The 19862-nt window shown below is 45.4% G+C and overlaps 1 protein-coding gene across 1 annotated transcript in view; it reads left to right on the top strand.

The window, feature by feature from the left end:
* CPD (carboxypeptidase D) overlaps positions 1-17667 on the top strand; it is a 91589-nt gene extending 73922 nt beyond the window's left edge. Inside the window, exons 14-21 of the mRNA XM_077294273.1 lie at positions 1111-1246; positions 5189-5338; positions 5659-5754; positions 5855-5919; positions 7417-7548; positions 9788-9973; positions 14139-14238; positions 16279-17667. Coding sequence (XP_077150388.1) covers positions 1111-1246; positions 5189-5338; positions 5659-5754; positions 5855-5919; positions 7417-7548; positions 9788-9973; positions 14139-14238; positions 16279-16505 — 1092 coding nt within the window. The 3' untranslated portion in view covers positions 16506-17667. The remainder of the gene's footprint in view (positions 1-1110; positions 1247-5188; positions 5339-5658; positions 5755-5854; positions 5920-7416; positions 7549-9787; positions 9974-14138; positions 14239-16278) is intronic.
* The last annotated feature ends 2195 nt before the right edge of the window (positions 17668-19862 follow it).

The raw sequence follows: 19862 nt of genomic DNA, 5'->3' as shown, positions 1-19862 counted from the left end.
AGTCCAGCACTAAGGCAGAGGTCCTCCTACTTCTCTAGATTTGACGCCACTTTTCAGTTTCATAGAATTAAAGGGCCATTCCCATCTTGATAGATGGATATGGTCAGACAGTGCTTATAAAAACAAACACTTTTGCAATGTAGGGTTTGTTAAAACTTGCAGCCGTTTTTGAGATCTTAACACTTTTCTTACAGCGTGTTGTCTGAGATGACCACCGCTACAGTCTAGGTTATAAGCACTGCAGTTAAGATGCCCGGAATTGGGATTGAATCGCACACACTACTTGCGATCCTGGCCGACTTCATAGCGGTGCTTACAAGCTTAATAGCAAAGAGCGTGTAAGCACTGTGCATGTTCTGTTTGCTACAAGTGGTGGTCGGTCTCCATGGCAATGAGCTGTAAACAGAAAAAAAGTAAAGTGTTAACATCTCAAAAGGCTGCAAATTTTGCACATTTTAATAAGCAATAAATTGCAACAGTGGTTGTTTTTACAATCACTTTCTGAAGATGGGAGTTACCCTTTACAGGAGTTTTCCATGCCTTTCTTATAAGAAATGAGTATGCTCGCCCATTGTTCCCAACGTGATGTTATTACTTATCCATACAATAGAAAATCCCTTGCAGATCTGTTGTGGTCTAATCGCTGAAACCCCCAGGAACTGGGCTATAAATTTCTGCTGCCAGAATGGAGTGGTACAGTTCTGCTTTATTCTTCATGGGACTACAAGAAGGCAATCTGCAGTCGTCCCATGGAGAATAGACAGAGTTGTGATGCAATGTGCAGCCCCCTCTCCATTTTGGTAGGATATGTTATTTTACCCCTTATCTGGATCGCTGGGGTCTGAGCCGTTTAACCCTCACTAATCCACAAGTTATTTACCAGATGATGCCTTTATATGTTAGAAAAAATCCTTCAGAGGTGAAGCTGGATATAACAGCCTAGATACCTATGTCACATGCAAGTGTGTAGATAGATATTTGTAAGGAATACCCAATGTCACTAGTTGTTTTCTGAGTGTGTGTTCTCTTAGAGACCTTCTGGCCGCAGCATTAGGAGCCGCACCAGTGTCTGTTACACAGATTCTATTTATACTTGTTTTGTATTTTTAGCTCATTGACCGAACGAGAATAGTTATTGTGCCATTGGTGAACCCAGATGGGCGCGAGAGAGCGACGGAGAAGGATTGCACCTCGAAGATAGGTCAAGCCAATGCCAACGGCAAGGATCTGGACACGGACTTCATCAGTAAGGAGCTCTCCATTCTTCCTGATGATGCATTTTCATTTGTCTGGGTTATTTTTAGTGTGACTAGTCGGGTATTTTTGGAAATCCGCCTGACTGCTGACTCTGCTGTAAAACTCCCAGTATTCCTGAATATGAGCAATGAAAGACTCCACAAGGTCGTGCCTGGCGAAGTTGTGCTCTTCCTATAGTAGGACCACTCCAAAAATAAAACAAAGCCACATAAAACCTGCACAAAGCTTACAATTCTGGGAGAGCACACTGACGTGTCCACAATAATATTTTGCCCTCGATGCTTCATTTATTCTCCATCCCTTCGCCTTCCTGATCAGGCGCAGTGTCAGCGCCGTTCCTTAGACTTGTGTTGCTTGTCTCATTTAGCTGTAATACAAAACCAATGTGCTTTTATTTTCTCCATTGCAGCCATTGTGTCGCTGAGCCATCCACAGCAGATTAACGATATTCACTATATTACCTATCGCGTAAACCGTTCTCAACTTTATCAGTAACAAAATTGAAACATCTCGGGGCCCAATTCATGAATTCTGGCTTTAAACACCTTCAAATGTCGCCAAATTTAATTTTTAAGTGGCGCAAATGTTTTTTTTGTTTTTGTTTTTTTTTAAACTTTTTTGCCTCTTTCAAACCAGCTTCGTCCATCTTCGTCCAATATTTCTGCTATATATGGTAACAATCTTCTGCATGTAGTGAAGCTCAGACTCATGGTTGAAGATGGAAAATGTCACCTGATTTTAGTCTCAATGATTTACTGCTTATTGGGATTAAATTGTTGAAATTATTCCCCATGTTTGTGAATCTGTTCAAGAGGATTTATAAGAAAAATATCTCTCATTGTATTCAATGGACTGGCAACTTGACAAGATAAAAACAGGCAATGATCTGATGAGTCTGTCCGAAATCCTGCAGATCTGAGCACAAGGCTCCAAGCACCATTCAGATACTGTACAGAATCATCCACCTTCTCCCAGAGAACTGAACCTCACTAGTTCTGTGGCGGGCGCAGTCAGAAATGGGAGGCAGGCTGCGCAGTCAGTAAGGGGAGAGAGCGGCGCAGTCAGTAAGGGGAGGGAGGTGAGCGCAGCCAGTAAGGGGAGGGAGGCGGGCACAGTCAGTAAGGGGAGGGAAGGGGCGGGCACAGTCAGTAAGAGGAGGGAGGCGGGCACAGTCAGTAAGAGGAGGGAGGCGGCGCAGTCAGTAAGGGGAGGCGGGCACAGTCAGTAAGGGGAGGGAGGCGGCGCAGTCAGTAAGGGGAGGGAGGTGAGCGCAGCCAGCAAGGGGAGGGAGGCGGGCACAGTCAGTAAGGGGAGGGAGGCGAGCGCAGTCAGTAAGGGGAGGGAAGGGGCGGGCACAGTCAGTAAGAGGAGGGAGGCGGGCACAGTCAGTAAGAGGAGGGAGGCGGCGCAGTCAGTAAGGGGAGGCGGCGCAGTCAGTAAGGGGAGGCGGGCACAGTCAGTAAGGGGAGGGAGGCGGCGCAGTCAGTAAGGGGAGGGAGGTGAGCGCAGCCAGTAAGGGGAGGGAGGCGGGCACAGTCAGTAAGGGAGGGAGGCGAGCGCAGTCAGTAAGGGGAGGGAAGGGGCGGGCACAGTCAGTAAGGGGAGGCGGGCACAGTCAGTAAGAGGAGGGAGGCGGCGCAGTCAGTAAGGGGAGGCGGGCACAGTCAGTAAGGGGAGGGAGGCGGGCACAGTCAGTAAGGGGAGGGAGGCGGGCACAGTCAGTAAGGGGAGGGAGGCGGGCACAGTCAGTAAGGGGAGGGAGGCGGGCACAGTCAGTAAGGGGAGGGAGGCGAGCGCAGTCAGTAAGGGGAGGGAGGCGAGTGCAGTCAGAAATGGGAGGCAGGCGGCGCAGTCAGTAAGGGGAGGGAGGCGGGCGCAGTCAGTAAGGGGAGGGAGGCGGGCGCAGTCAGTAAGGGGAGGGAGGCGGGCGCAGTCAGTAAGGGGAGGGAAGGGGCGGGCACAGTCAGTAAGGGGAGGCGGGCACAGTCAGTAAGAGGAGGGAGGCGGCGCAGTCAGTAAGGGGAGGGAGGCGGCGCAGTCAGTAAGGGGAGGCGGGCACAGTCAGTAAGGGGAGGGAGGCGGGCACAGTCAGTAAGGGGAGGGAGGCGGGCACAGTCAGTAAGGGGAGGGAGGCGGGCACAGTCAGTAAGGGGAGGGAGGCGGGCACAGTCAGTAAGGGGAGGGAGGCGAGCGCAGTCAGTAAGGGGAGGGAGGCGAGTGCAGTCAGAAATGGGAGGCAGGCGGCGCAGTCAGTAAGGGGAGGGAGGCGGCACAGTCAGTAAGGGGAGGGAGGCGGGCGCAGTCAGTAAGGGGAGGGAGGCGGGCACAGTCAGTAAGGGGAGGGAAGGGGCGGGCACAGTCAGTAAGGGGAGGCGGGCACAGTCAGTAAGAGGAGGGAGGCGGCGCAGTCAGTAAGGGGAGGCGGGCACAGTCAGTAAGGGGAGGGAGGCGGCGCAGTCAGTAAGGGGAGGCGGGCACAGTCAGTAAGGGGAGGGAGGCGGCGCAGTCAGTAAGGGGAGGGAGGCGGCGCAGTCAGTAATGGGAGGGAGGCGGGCACAGTCAGTAAGGGGAGGGAGGCGGGCACAGTCAGTAAGGGGAGAGAGGCGGGCGCAGTCAGTAAGGGGAGGGAGGTGGCGCAGTCAGTAAGGGGAGGGAGGTGAGCGCAGTCAGTAAGGGGAGGGAGCGAGCGCAGTCAGTAAGGGGAGGGAGGCGAGCGCAGTCAGTAAGGGGAGGCAGGCGGCGCAGTCAGTAAGGGGAGGGAGGCGGCGCAGTCAGTAAGGGGAGGGAGGCGGCGCAGTCAGTAAGGGGAGGGAGGTTAGCGCAGTCAGTAAGGGGAGGGAGGCGGGCGCAGTCAGTAAGGGGAGGGAAGGGGCGGGCACAGTCAGTAAGGGGAGGCGGGCACAGTCAGTAAGGGGAGGGAGGCGGCGCAGTCAGTAAGGGGAGGGAGGCGGGCACAGTTAGTAAGGGGAGGGAGGCGGGCGCAGTCCGTAAGGGGAGGCGGGCGCAGTCAGTAAGGGGAGGGAGGCGGGCGCAGTCAGTAAGGGGAGGGAGGCGGGCGCAGTCAGTAAGGGGAGGGAGGCGAGCGCAGTCAGTAAGGGGAGGGAGGCGAGCGCAGTCAGTAAGGGGAGGGAGGCGAGCGCAGTCAGTAAGGGGAGGGAGGCGAGCGCAGTCAGTAAGGGGAGGGAGGCGAGGGCAGTCAGTAAGGGGAGGGAGGCGAGCGCAGTCAGTAAGGGGAGGGAGGCGAGCGCAGTCAGTAAGGGGAGGGAGGCGAGCGCAGTCAGTAAGGGGAGGGAGGCGAGCGCAGTCAGTAAGGGGAGGGAGGCGAGCGCAGTCAGTAAGGGGAGGGACGCGAGCGCAGTCAGTAAGGGGAGGGACGCGAGCGCAGTCAGTAAGGGGAGGGAGGCGAGCGCAGTCAGTAAGGGGAGGGAGGCGAGCGCAGTCAGTAACAGGAGGGGGGGGCGAGTGCCTTCAGTAAGGGGAGGGAGACAGCACAGTCAGTAAGGGGAGGGGGGCAAGCGCAGTCAGTAAGGGGAGGGGGCGGGCACAGTCAGTAAGAGGAGGGTAGGCTCAGTCAGTAAGAGGGAGGGGGGGTGAGTGCCTTCAGTAAGGGGAGGGAGGCGGCGCAGTCAGTAAGGGGGGGCAAGCGCAGTCAGTAAGGGGCGGGGGCGGGTACAGTCAGTAAGAGGAGGGTAGGCGCAGTCAGTAAGAGGAGAGGGAGAGTGCCGTCAGAAAGGGGAGCTAGGGGCGGGTGCAGTCAGCGAGGGGAGCAAGGGGCAGGCGTAGTCAGGAATGGGTGGACACGGCCACTTTATTTTTAATGTGTGTAAATGACTAGTTTCTATTTTTTAAACAGATATAATTGTGATGTTGGCACAACCTTTGTATTTAAAACACACACATATATTGTCGATCTTTTGTTCCCCTTTCCTAGGTAACTCTTCTGGCCCTATTGGAGAAAGGGAAAAGGAAACCAATGTGGTCATTGACAATTTAATCTTGAAGCAGGATTTCACCCTTTCTGTGGTTTTAGACGGGGGCTCCATGCTGGTTACCTACCCATATGATAACCCGGTGCACATAGGTGAGATGGGGGGGCATATCGCCATCTAGTGGAACAAATTTCTTGAATTACATTTTATGGCATCTTCAATTCTCAGGTAGTAATAAGGATTCAGCAAGTAAATAATTCTTTGTGTAATAAGTTAAACAATTATCCAATCTTTCTTGACCAGTTTTCCATGGTTGTCATGATCTCTATTAGTGTGGATAAAAATCTGCCTGTGTCACATTATACATATTGAATGTTCTTACTGAATAACAGCAAGTAGAGCTCTTGAAAGCGTGAGAAAAGAGTATATTAGAAATGTCTGTTTATTGCAAAATATTTTTTCCTTTCAACAGTGGAGAATAAAGATACTTTAAAACATTTAGCCTCGGTCTATGCAAATAGCCACCCTACAATTCATCTGGGACACCCAGGATGCCCTAACAAGTCTGGTTAGTATAGATGATGATGTAGATTAGTCTTAGTTTGCTTGTGTTGCCGTACTCTGGAGACACACGTTGTTGTACTATGTATTTTTGTATTTTGCTATAGATGAGAATATTCCTGGAGGAGTGATCAGTGGCGCTGAATGGAGAGGGCATCAAGGCAGCATGAAGGTAATTCTCACCGGCATGGCTTAACTCTTTATACATTTAGGCTGATTATACCACCATTAAGCATCAAATTCCTTGTATCAATCATAAAAATTGTTTGCCATTTACAGTATGTAAAAAAAAAAAATGCTCCCTTGCCGTTATTACATTTACAGTTTGATGGTCAAAGTTTATAGCTATATTCATGTCCACCTACAGGGAATCCATAACCAGGTTTTTACTGCCCCATCTGAGACCTGCAGGATGTAGGGGCAGAGACCCTGATTGCAGCATTGTATCACTTACTGGGTTGTTTGTTGCAGTTTTGATAAAATCCCTGTTAAATCTGCTGCAATTCTCTGAATGCTGAGCTCTGTATAACCCACCCACACCACTGATTTGCAGCTTTCTGTGTACACTGTGCATAGGCAGTGGTGGGGGCAGGGTTATATAGAACTAATCAATATGGATGACTCCATGGCCACAGGTGTTCTAGTCCTTCAGTGATTATCTCCTGTTGATAAAACAATGATTTTATCAAAACTGCAGCAATGTGGAGTCGAGGTCTCTGCCTCTACATTATGCTGCTCTCACATTAGGTGGTAGAAACCTGGTGACAGATTACCTTGATGTGAGGGCTGGTGGACACACATGCTCACTCCTTTTGTACAGTCGGTCTCCTGCTACTCTATGCGCGGCAGGACAGCCTGCTTCTCCGGGTCGGAGCAGATCTGTGGTAGCATGGCAGTAGAGCTAAGAAGTCTTCTCCAGCAAGGGAAGTAAGAATGGACTGTATTGTCAACGGAACCCTCCCCTATTGGCAACAAGGGGAAGAAAAAAAAGATAAAGGTATTATTTTTTTTATGCTCGAAGTCATGCAAATTCGTTTAAAATTGCTATCAGTAGCACTTTAGGACTTTTGCCATGAGTATAATCAGGACTATGGAGTCGGTAAGCCAAACCTCCGATCTGACTCCGACTCCTGATTTTCCCTGACTTCCAACTCTGACTCCGACCCCACAGCACTGGTCACTACTGAGCATGTACATAAAGTGCAGCACAGATTCATCTCAACCAAAAGCCAAGATCCTTAGATCAGGAACAGAACAGACTTTTATAGGACATTTCATACCTTTCCCAAATTCTTCTGAAAACATTTACAGCACATCCTGCACTGAACCCAATTTAATCTATATTTTCGGAGTCAGTACAAAATGGACACAGACTCCACCGCCCTGAGGATGATTCTTGGAATGACCCAAGCGAGTAAAACCCTGACGGTAAAGTGCGACAATAAAGCTTTGTTGAGGTACACCTGTAGCAAATGCTCTAAAAAGAAATCGCAGTAGTGGAGATTTCCTTCTTTATCATTTTAATATCTAAATGTTTACCTTTGCATTTGTACCAATGATTGGGGACAGGACGCCCCTCAGGTATTTTAAATAAAGACATTAATGTAATACAAAGACTGTCTGGGCCATTTTGTGACATAAATGTGTTTTGCTTGGTTTTTGGTTGCAGGATTTCAGTGTCACCCATGGTCACTGCCCAGAGATCACAGTGTACACGAGTTGCTGCTTATTTCCTGGTGCTGGGCAGCTGAAGTCCCTGTGGATGGACAACAAAAGAGCGCTTCTTGCCATGCTGGTAGAGGTACGTCTGGGGAGCAAGATTCGTGGGTAGGGCTGTGTTTACTTCCAAGGTTTCCCTGTCACTAAAAATGTTATTTGTTTGTTATATCTTTCGTTGGTTACATGTCACACTTCAAAGTGCTTATAGGGCTTGTCCGCTACTCTGACAACTCCTATGTATCCCCCCAATAAAATAACAGCTATACTCCCCTCTGGTGCCAGCGCCGATCTAGCAGTGTCAGCACTGGCTCTCCTGGGGATCTTGTGACTTGATCACAGGGATCACATGACATAATCACTACTGGCTTCACTCCTTTAGACAAATCAAGACATCCGGAGAAAGTGAGAGCAGCCGCAGCTCTTACTTCCTCCAGATGTCAATTATGCCTGTAGGAGAGGAGAAAAAAGCCAGCTCTGATTGGCTGCAGGGATCGTGTGACATAATGTCACGCAATCCCCAGGAAAGCCAGGGCAGACACTGCTGGAACGGCAACGGAGGGAGTATAGGTGTTTATTATTTTACTGGGAAGGAAATGCAGGGATTCAGACGGGGATGTCCTAGTAGTGGACAACACCTTTTAAAGAGTAACCATTTTAATTCCTTTTTTTTTGTCATTAATCAAGAAACTTTTTAATATATCTTATTAGAAAAATCTGTTTCTATTCTCCCCCTGGACTTATTCTTCATTCTCAAAATTCTCAATTAATGGGGATAATCTGTCTTCAATGAATACAGATTCTCCCATTCCTGAGATAGGAGTTGATAGATGGCGCTCATAAAGTTTCACGCAGAAATATGCAACTATCATTTCAAGAGCACTGCAGCAAAAACTCAGTGTCTGCCTCAAACTCCTTCCCTCGACATAAAAGATGACAGTTTGTGCTTTTTAAATTCTATTTCCTTAATGTGAAAATCTGTCTTCACTGAATACATATTTTAATCATGAAATGAGTAAAAAATCAATGCAAAAGGAGAAGGAAGCAAATTTGTCTCATAAGTAGTGTTGAGCGATACCGTCCGATACTTGAAAGTATCGGTATCGGAAAGTATCGGCCGATACCGGCAAAGTATCGGATCTAATCCGATACCGATACCCGATACCAATACAAGTCAATGGGACTCAAGTATCGGACGGTATCCCTGATGGTTCCCAGGGTCTGAAGGAGAGGAAACTCTCCTTCAGGCCCTGGGATCCATATTAATGTGTAAAAGAAAGAATTAAAATAAAAAATATTGCTATACTCACCTCTCCGACGCAGCCTGGACCTCACCGAGGGAACCGGCAGCGTTCTTTGCTTAAAATGCGCGCTTTTACTTCCTTCCGTGACGTCACGGCTTGTGATTGGTCGCGTGCCGCCCATGTGGCCGCGACGCGACCAATCACAGCAAGCCGTGACGTAATTTTCAGGTCCTCAATGCCTAATTCTAGGCATTCAGGAATTTAAAATTACGTTCCGGCTTGTGATTGGTCGCGTCGCGGTCACATGGGCGACGCGACCAATCACAAGCCGTGACGTCACGGGAGGCAGGAGACGCGCGCATTTTTAAAATTACGTCACGGCTTGTGATTGGTTGCGTGCCGCCCATGTGACCGCGACGCGACCAATCACAGCAAGCCATGACGTAATTTCAGGTCCTGATGCCTATTTCTGCATTGATACCGATACCCGATACTTGCGGTATCTGAATGCTCAACACTACTCATAAGGTCTATTACAACATTGCTAATATATACTGCTGGTGCCCATATATTACAGTGTTGCTTATGCGTACTGTTGATTTATGAAATAATAAGTAAAAATTCTGTTACTCTTTAAGAACAAAAGTCTAAAGTGCAAAAAAACTATGGAGAATGGTAAAAAAAATACTATTCAGAGCTTCAGGTAAAACTATGCATATCACAGGGTTAAAAGCAAGGTAACAAGAGCCAGCAGTAACGTAAATGGAAATTGAACGTGTAATAGAAGGCGGATTTAAAGGATTCCATCAATAAGTGATAGGAACTGAATCCCGCTCGCTCCGCTCACCTCTGCAGGACAGGCGAGTGTGTGCTCCCCAGTTGTATAGCACCGCTTCTCCTCTGTGCTGTGAACGTTTACATCATCTTTTTTTCCCGGAGGATTTCCCATACTGATTATTTTGTCATGTTTAGTGGGTGTAGTAGCCCACGCTCAGATATAAGGTACAGGCCACGCAGTAGTGGTGGTATGCATATCTTTAGGGGAACCTACTAACAACTTTTTTTTTTTTGTCTTTTCAGGTACATAAAGGCGTCCATGGCATCGTAAAGGATGAGAAAGGAAAACCTGTTCCGAAAGCTACAATTATTTTCAATGAAGGAATGAAAGTGTACACGAAGGAGGGCGGATACTTCCATGTTCTGCTTGCACCAGGTTTCCATAATATTAACGCCATTGCTGAGGGATTCCAGCAGCAGCGCACACAGGTATTACTTCCACTGATGTGGCTTTTGTCAGAGGTGGACTGAAAGCTGGGGGAACATTTTCTATCCGTTCTTCCTAAGGCTGTGTGCACACGATGCGGAATTTCTGCGGATCCGCAGCGGATTTTTTCGCGCAGAAACACTGCAGTTCCGCAAAGTGATTTACAGTACAATGTAAATCAATAGAAAAAAAATAAATGCTGTGCTAATGGTGCGGAAAAATCCGCATGAAAACCGCTGCGGATCAAAAGAAGTAGCATGCTACTTCTTTTGTGCGGAACTGCATCATTTCTGACCCCTTCCATTATAGAAATCCGCAGGGGCAAAAAAACGCAGAAAATCCGCATCAATTCCGCAACAAAAATGCACAAAATCCACGGCAAATCTGCACCTGCGTTTTCTGCCAGGAGATGCAGATTTTGTGTGGAAAATTCTGCACCCCAATCCGCAACGTGTGCACATAGCCTAAAAGTCTGTAGTTAGTTTACTTCCTTTAAATGTTTATCAGGTTTAAGTAGCTGAGGATTAGAGATGGGCGAGCCCAAGCGGTAAAGTTCGAATCCGCACCAAACACCTACTGTTCGGGCACGGACTTCACCAGGAAACCTGGAAGTACGTGTTACTGCTCTGGTTCGGCACCCCGAACATCGGGTATTTCCCATGCTGTCATCTGCATGACAGGGCGAGAAACACCGGCGGCTCTTATCAGCGGTAAAATCATTACCACCTTTCTGAGCGCTGCAGCTCCCTTACTGTCAGATGACGGCTTGAACCAGAAGCTGTGACTGGAGGTAAAAAGTTTATCTCCGGTCACAGGCATCGACTGATGGGACTATTCCTATCAGAGTACGCCTGCTGCCGCTAATAACAGTGAGAGCAGGCGGCATAATCATCGCTGTGCTGTACTAAAAAAAAAAAAAAAAAATGTCTTGGGTTCCCCTGTATTTCTGATAACTTACCAGGAAAAACTGACAGCTGCCTGGCCGGTTATCAAAAATGCAGAGGAACCCACTCATTTTTTGTTATTATTATTTATTTATTTGTTTAGCCCCTTAGTGACAGAGCCAGTTTGGTACTTAATGACCGGGCCAATTTTTACAATTCTGACCACTGTCACTTTATGAGGTTATAGCTCTAGAACGCTTCAACAGATCCCACTGATTGTCAGATTGTTTTTTCGTGACATATTGTACTTCATGTTAGTGGTAACATTTCTTCGATATGACTTGCGTTTATTTATGAAAAAAAAACAGAAATTTGGCAAAAATTTTGAACATTTTGCAATTTTCAAAACTTTCATTTTTGTGCTCTTAAATCAGAGAGTTGTGTCACACAAGATAGTTAATAAATGACATTTCACAAATGTCTGCTTTACATCAGCACAATTTTGGAAACATAATTTTTTTTTTTTTGTTACGACGTTATAAGGGTTAAAAGTTGACCAGCGATTTCTTATTTTTCCAAAAATACAAAACCATTTTTTTACAGACCACCTGACATTTGAAGTGAGTTTGGGGAATCAATATAACAGAAAATACCCAAAAGTGACACCATTCTAAAAACTGCACCCCTCAAGGTGCGCAAACCACATTCAGGAAGTTTATTAACCCTTCAGGTACTTCAGGAGAACTAAAGCAATGTGGAAAAAATTAACATTTTACTTTTTTCACCAAAAATTTACTTTAGAACCAAACTTTTTTTATTTTCGCAAGGGTTTTTCAGGAGGAAATAGACCTCAAAATTTGTTGTGCAATTTCTCCTGAGTACGCCGATACCCCATATATAGGGTAAAGCCACTGTTTGGGTGCATGGCAGGGCTCAGAAGGGAGGGAGCACCGTTTGACTTTTTTTTTAACTCAAGATTGGCTGGAATCAATGGCGGCGCCATGTCGTGTTTGCAGACCTCCTGATGTACCTAAACAGTGGAAACCCCCAATTCTAACTCCAACCCTAACAAATCCCTAACCCCAACACAACCCTAACCCCAGCGGAAAAATGGAAATAAATACATTTTTTTAAATTTTATTTTTACCTAAGGGGGTGATAAAGGGGGTTTGATTTTTTTATGTTGATCACCATGATAGACCCTATCACAGTGATCGACCCTATCATGGTGATCAAAATGAACCAATAGGAAAAATCTCCTGTTGCCGGGTGGCAGATCTCGGCGGGCGCACTGCGCATGTGCCTGCCATTTTCTTCCCGGAAGAAGACACGGAAGGCCTGGGGACAGAATCGGATGCAGGAGGTACCAGGGGGGCTCGGAGGTCCCCATTTCTCTCTCCTTTGATGTGCTAGATCATATCAGTGAAGAAAGAAAGAAATAAATGTTGCCGTTATTCTGTGAATACTGGTGATTGCAACACTGGGGACGGTAAAAACCTACCTGAATCATTTTCAGGCGCTGGGGCCGCTATAACATTATTTCTCAGCGCCGTTAAAAAGCGGCACAGAGGAATAAGTACCCTTAACTGTCGCCGTTAAAAGGCATATTGGCGGTCGTTAAGGCGCCGTTTGATGAATACTCCCATCAGCTGCCGCCTCCTCTAACTGTTATTATCGGCAGCAGGCGTAGGTTAATGGGAATAGTGGCCCCTTCAGCCGACGCCTGTGACTGTAGGTAAACGTTTTACCTCTGGTCACAGCTGCGGGCTCATGCTGTCATTGGACCAGTGGTAATGATCATACTGCCGATCAGAGGTAGTGTTTGCCTCGCTGTCCGAACCAAACCTTTTTTTTTTTTTTTTTTTAAACTGTCCAGCCGGCCCCGAACTTCCAGGGGTTCGCCCATCACTACTGAGGATCTCCATAAAAATATGCAACGTCTCTCGATCAGAATTCAATAAGTATCAACCAAAATGTTGTATGTACTACAAATTCGTACTCTTAAATCTGCTATTCTCTGTTCGCCAATCAAAAAAACAAGGAAAAATTGAAACCTTACTAGTCTCAATAATTCTGACCTGGAAAATAATGTTGCCTGATCATTTTTCACTGCACAATGAACACAATAAAAACATTGGCGGTAGTGCTGTTTTTTTTTGTTTTTTTTATTCCACTATTTCATCTCAGTTAAAAAAAATAAATAAATAAATTAAAAAAAAAAAATCACGTTTTCCAGTACATTATAAAATGAATGGTATTGTTCAGTTGGACAAAACAAGCTGTTATGTATCTTTGTCTATGGAAAAATATGCGTATTGGAATAAGGGAAGTAAAAAAAAAATAAAAATGACCAGAAATGAAATTTCTTCCCGCAGCTGAAAGAAGTAAAGGAGATTTTAACTTTGTATTTTAGCCATAGCCAGACATGGATTCAGCAGGAAGGAAGAAGAATAAGTTTTATCATAAATATTTCCCATTACTTTCTAAGGCTACTTTCACACTAGCGTCGTGCACTGCACTACACGTCGCTATGCGTCGTTTTGTAGAAAAAAACGCATCCTGCTAAAGTGCTTGCAGGTTGCGTTTTTTCTCCATAGACTAGCATTAGCGACGCATTGCCACACGTCGCAACCGTCGTGCGATGGTTGCGTCGTGTTGCGCAACGACGCAATTCGTTGTGCGTCGTACGACGCTAGTGTGAAAGTAGCCTAATTCGTTCTTTGTGAAGAAAAAAAAAATCGCCTGTATGATTCCAGTGCAACAAGTTTCACTAGCGTTGACTAGCTGCTTCTCTAATTAGGAATCATGATAACATTGAGCTTTCTCTTCCAAATCCCTTTGGAAAATATTTAGGCAGTCGGCTGTGTTCACATGTTTTTGCATGATGTGACTGCAACATGTGAACATATCCCAAAGGAGAACATTCAAATATTTAACGACAAAGCCAAAAGATGCTCCATTACGAACCCCAAAAATCCAGTTTTTGTTGTGGTTTTGCTCCAATCTGAAGGTTTCTTATTTTACCAATTCTGATTAAAATAAAAGAAAATGTTTCTATTTGAAACTACAATGAAACCCTTGCCGACACAATGTTTGTGGTTGATACTGACAAACCATTACTCCAGAAGTAGTGCGGAGGGTTTGTCCATTGGAGGTTGGGTTGGGGATACTGTAGATCGAAGTTCAAGTTCATCTTTTTATTTGCTGCTTTGCTTATTACCTTATGTATTTCTAGACCTTATTCACACTTATTTTTTGTGACTTGCTTTACTTTTCTTCTTAGGTGCATGTTAGGCATGATGCAGCCAGCCTGGTAGAAATCATTTTTGTCATGGATAATCGTATATTTGGACTGCCCAGGGAGTTGGTTGTAACAATTGCAGGTATGACTAGTTTTTCATTGTGAAATTAGAAAGTTATCCTATTTCTTGTTGAGCTTGCACACAAAGGCCCTTTTCTCATCACTTAAGGCCCCGTCACACTTAGCGACGCTGCAGCGATACAGACAACGATGCCGATCGCTGCAGCGTCGCTGTGTGGTCGCTGGGGAGCTGTCACACAGACAGCTCTCCAGCGACCAACGATGCCGAGGTCCCCGGGTAACCGCTGTGCTCTGCTTTCACTTTACGGCCGGCAGTCAGTCAGTGCGGGAAGCAGACGGCAAGGAACCTGACGGACACCGGAATGTGAGTATGTAGTGTTTTTTTTTTTTTTTTTACATTTACGATGGTAACCAGGGTAAACATCGCTTAGTAACCCGATGTTTACCCTGGTTACCAGTGAAGACATCGCTGAATCCGTGTCACACACACCGATTCAGCGATGTCAGCGGGACCTCAACGATCAAAAAAAGGTCCAGGCCATTCCGACACGACCAGCGATCTCGCAGCAGGGGCCTGGTCGCTGCTAGGTGTCAAACATAGCGAGATCGCTACTGAGGTCGCTGTTGTGTCACAAAACTTGTGACTCAGCAGCGATCTCGCTAGTGACCTCGCTTAGTGTGACGGGGGCTTTAGGGGAGAGCTGTTCTCCTGTACCTACGTGGGTGGGGTAGGGTGATAAGATTATAGACTTCTGTTACAATGATAAACATCCAAGCCCAGCTATGTTTTTCCAAAATCTACATAATTGGATTAGGACACATTATAGGTGACATTAAAGTGCAAAAAGTGCTGAAATTATTCTTGATTTTTTTATTGGGTGTTTTTTATATCCAGGAAAAAATGCTGCAGAGTAAGAATGCCTTCAAAATTAGTAGTGTTAGAGGTGAATGAGTAAATCAATACTTGGTGTAACCTCCCTTTGCCTTCCAAACATTATTAAAGCACTTGACAGGCGGGTGGAGAACTAACCACAAGTCTTCTGTGGATGTCGGCGTGCTACACCCATCTACTGTTCGGAGAATTCTGACCCTCCCTGTGTCATGGAAACAAGCTTAAGTGACTCAACTGTGCTCTACAGCTGACCTGGGCAACCTGCAGCCCTCAGGCCACATCTGGCTGTTCCAGGCCGACCCTCAGACCAAGACAGCGGAAGGGCTGAAAAAGTGGCCCATGGGCCACAGCATGCCCTCCTCTGCCCACCATCCGTCCGCTTCGCCGTCTGCTGTGACCGTTCTCCGCATCCTCCATTGGTGGAGGTCGGGGCCGCCGGCTCCATCTTCCGCCAGTGTGTGAGACAGTAGACGCAGTGCCATTTCATCGCTCTGCTACCGAGACTCGGTGCACAGGAGACCGGAGCAGAGCACTGAGGGAGTGGGAGTGAGGTGAGCACGTGTGATGCTTTTTTATTTATTTATTTTTTATTTTTTTTTCTCCCTCGCTGTTTTTGTTGGCTTTTCACAGCAGGTTTCAGTGTAGCAGAGAGTAAAATATGCAGAGTCTACTGCAGGTAGTAAAATCTGTGCTTGTGGCTTTACCCTAAGGCTGCCCTCCTGGCAGTATGCGCTGCGTTCAGAACACCCGGTTTAGTAGCGTTGTTTGGGTGCTGATTACATGTGTTTTGTCTACAGTACATGTTTACTAAAGTTAATTTTATTCACCAAAAATGCCATGAAAAACCATGAAAATGTTTGTTGCATTTTTGCAGTGTTTTTTTTTTTCTTTCCTTTTTACATTCTATTAGCCTTCTGTGGGTGAAAAAAATCATTGCAAAAATACTGAAAGAATGGACATGGTTCAGGTTTCAAGGACACTGCAGTTCTCAAATTCAGTCTGGGAAAAACAGATGAAGCGTTTCCACGAGATTTCTGAAATCACATAGCTTTTCCTGTTTCTGTCAAAAGCCGCTTTGAATTTGCAGGAAAAAATGCTGGATGTGAACATGGCCTAATAGTTGCCATTGTTCTGTCGGATTGCTAATTACATGTCTGTAAATGTTCTTGCCCTTATTGTTAACCTGGATTCTTTGTGGCTTGTTTTTAGGAGCCACAATGACGGCTCTCCTTCTGACGGCCTGCATCATCTGGTGCGTCTGCTCCATCAAGTCCAATAGGCACAAAGATGGATTCCATCGGCTGCGGCAAAACAACGATGACTATGAGGACGAAATCCGCCTGATGTCTGCCGGCTCTAAGAAATCCCTCCTAAGTAATGAGTTCCAGGATGAAACCGACACAGAGGAGGAGACACTATACACCAGCAAGCATTAAATGGACGCTCCGACCAGGACGAGCTGCTCCAGGCAGGACCCCGAGATGTCTCCACCATGGGGAACAATTCCTACTTGGCTGCGGCATCGGCCTGCCATTTGTATCTGCACATTTGCCATTGACTTTTTCTTGAACTACTTTTTGTGTTAAGTGCTCTTTTCATTTTTACAATTTTCTTGCGTGTTTGTGTATGTCTGGATCCCATTGTCTGCAAGGAAAATAACGTGACCACCAAGGATCACAACCACAGTGGATCACTTATGAAGCCTTACCAGCTGCATAGTCGCCACACCGCGGCCCTTCTTAGGGGGCGTAGGATCTATTGCAATATTCGGCGAGGTGCCTCACTGAGCCTCCATACTCCTTTCTACTCTATAATGTCTCTACATAAGAACTACGTGACTTTTGGGTGAACGTGTTGTCAGCTTGTTGTATTTGGTAACTGATTGAGATTTTGTATTGAACAGATTTTATTTCTGCCATTTGGGAGGGTGAAAAAAAATGAATGTTTTTGCCTGAGAGCAGTTTTATAGTAGAAACAGATGGTTTAGGTTCTCAAGGTATTTGTAATGGGGTTCTGGAGCAAAGAGTGTTTGTAATTTAATGTTCTTTTTTAGACACTACAATAATGGAGGCGACAGGTACAGTGGACTGCCCTCTCATCGAACTGCTGACTGGTCAGCAAGGCTTCATTTTCTTATCTTTGGCCATTTCTGCCGCGTGGTGGCAGTAAGCACATTTCTCCTATCATGCTTGGTAATCCATCACTCAACATAGCAGTAAAAGCGAACTTTTTGGCAAACCCTCTATTTTGAATCCTCTAAATTTCACACCAGATGTACTAATATTCCATTTTTTGGAATTCGTATTCTTATCTAAGGAGGTTTGGTTCCAACTCCTCACTTGGTACTTTATAGATCAATGTGACAAAAGCACATTGGTGATGTCTGTGATTTCTGGTTCCTTCACTGATTTTTAGAAGATTGCTTACACCCCTTTAACACGACCATGTCAATTTGGGTAAGTCCAGAGACTCCAGAGTAAAGTGATTCCACAGCAGAATCTATGGAATTAACTTTCTGCATTTTAGGGGTTAAACCCGTAGTGAAAATCCTTTGCTTTACTGCCACAGAGTAAAAGTGCCGTTGGCTTGAACATCTGCAGCATGGTGTTTTTTTCCACTACACATGACTGGCGTTTTCCTCGCCCAAGTTTATTGGACTGTAATTTGTTGCTGATTTTCAGTGAGTAATTCACCACGTTCGGACTTGGCCCAAAAAGGAACTTTCTTGCCAGGTTGTGGGATTGTCAGTATCAGTAGCCATGGTAAAGGGTTTGGGGCCTTTTACAGAGAGTTCTTTAATTCTTGAAGTCAGTGGTGGACCGTGATCAGACTTAAAGCAGATCTGTCATCATGTTCCACAATGCAGACTGCATATATTATTACATAGGTCTGGTAGACCTGATGTGACTGGTGTACATATATATATATATATATATATATATATATATATATATATATATATATATATATATATATATATATATATATATATATATATATATATATATATATGTAAATTCTTTACTTCCTAAAGTTACAAGGGTTTATCTGAGACTTTGTTTTTTATTGTCTACTGCAATAATAACGTACCAGTTAACTAATTGCCTCTTTTACCCTTCAACATCTGTTCCAGCTCAAAGTGGCCGTGGACCACGCCTGCCAGTGATTCCCCGACTTCTGCTGACGTTGTGTTTACAGAGCAGCACCTTCTCTTCCACCTTGCTCTGTCGACAAAGCATCACTGCTGACTGACAACAGTCTCCATCTAACACAGCGGGGAGCCGGCTGATAACGGGTGATGTCAGCAGTGACGCCCTGTCGGCAGAGCAAAAGACAAAGAGCTGCTGTGTGACTGGGGTCAAATGAAGCCTGAGAATCGCCAACTTTACCGGGACACATCTCTGCATGGTTAGAACACGAAGGTTGTTGGCAACTACCGGCCATTAAATTCTTGGCTCAGTAGCCCAAAAAAATAAAAGTACCCGATAACCCCTTTAACATGCGTATTTTATGAGTATCCCTATAGCTGAACTCATTTTATCATTGGGCAGTAAAACGTTCTAGAAGGATTATAAAGTGTTGCTGAAATGGATTTTAAACTTAAGTACACCAGCCTCATCAGGTCTAGGGAATCTTTTCATAATGTTCAGTGTGCATTGTGTGTGAATTCTCGTGATAGATCCGCAGTAACCAATGTGCTCTCGCATGTTGGATCCTTTGACCTTATTTCTTGTGTGACCCTTCTTACAGTTCTCGGCTTGTCTGTATAATCTAGTAGCCTCATTGTAAGGCCGAGTTCCCACTCAGAGTAAACGCTGCATTTTTTTTCCCTAGTGTGTTAATTTATGCAGAAAATCCATTGCCCCTAAACAGATGAAGTGCGAGGATGTGATGAGTGTAATTAGAGCAATTAGGGAAAGTGACGCATCCCATTTTTTCTATACTAAACACATAAAATGCTTCATCTAATCTGCACCATAAAACACACACAAAAAACAAAACAAAGGAAAAATACAATAATCAGGGCATATTGCTATATAGTATTTTAGGTCAGACCCTGGAAGAAAAAAATGCAGTGTTTTTACACGTGGGAACAAGACCTTACAGTTTAGTTTTTTTGCGTCGTATACTAATATTTAAGACTTAATACTTTAAAGCATTATTTAAGACTTTAACAAATCGCTGCCAAATCCACTGCCTTAAGTTTTGGGTTTTTTTGTTCTAAGTTTAGCCTTATAGATTACTTTTGTTCCTCATGCAGTAATTTGTCCTGCACGATCTCCAATAATGCATTTGGATATTGAGTGTTTTCTTTTTTACGTAGGTGATAACTTTACATGTAGTGGTTCTATCCCCTGTAGGGCATTAATTAGTGCGATCAGTAACTATGGTCTTACTAATTCATTCAAAGGGGGGAACGTCGAGTCGAAATGATCTATGGGATCATCTTATGTATAGGTGATGTTTGTGATCTCGGGGCACCACTGATTTCCCTTCCCCCCACAACATAAGGGTACTAGAGAGTATCCAGACCCGCCTGTAGCCTTCTCCTGAAAATCTGACGCAGTATTCTAAGCACACTGTCATTGACTTACATGATCCTGTAATTACTGTTGCTAGATTTTCAGAAACCCCTGTGCTCAGGGTGTCCTTTTTATTAAGCCCTTTCACTTTTAGTAATCGTGGTGGTCCGAGATCAGACTTTTTGCACATCTGTGACATTTTCTGTATTTTCCCTTTATTAGGCATATATTCCAGCATTGCTGTTTATGCAGTTTCTTTAGCATTGGTAA

Source organism: Ranitomeya variabilis, chromosome 3 (assembly GCF_051348905.1).
Source record: "Ranitomeya variabilis isolate aRanVar5 chromosome 3, aRanVar5.hap1, whole genome shotgun sequence".
In the NCBI taxonomy this organism is placed as follows: domain Eukaryota; kingdom Metazoa; phylum Chordata; class Amphibia; order Anura; family Dendrobatidae; genus Ranitomeya; species Ranitomeya variabilis.
This window is presented reverse-complemented; position numbering and strand designations above follow the sequence as displayed.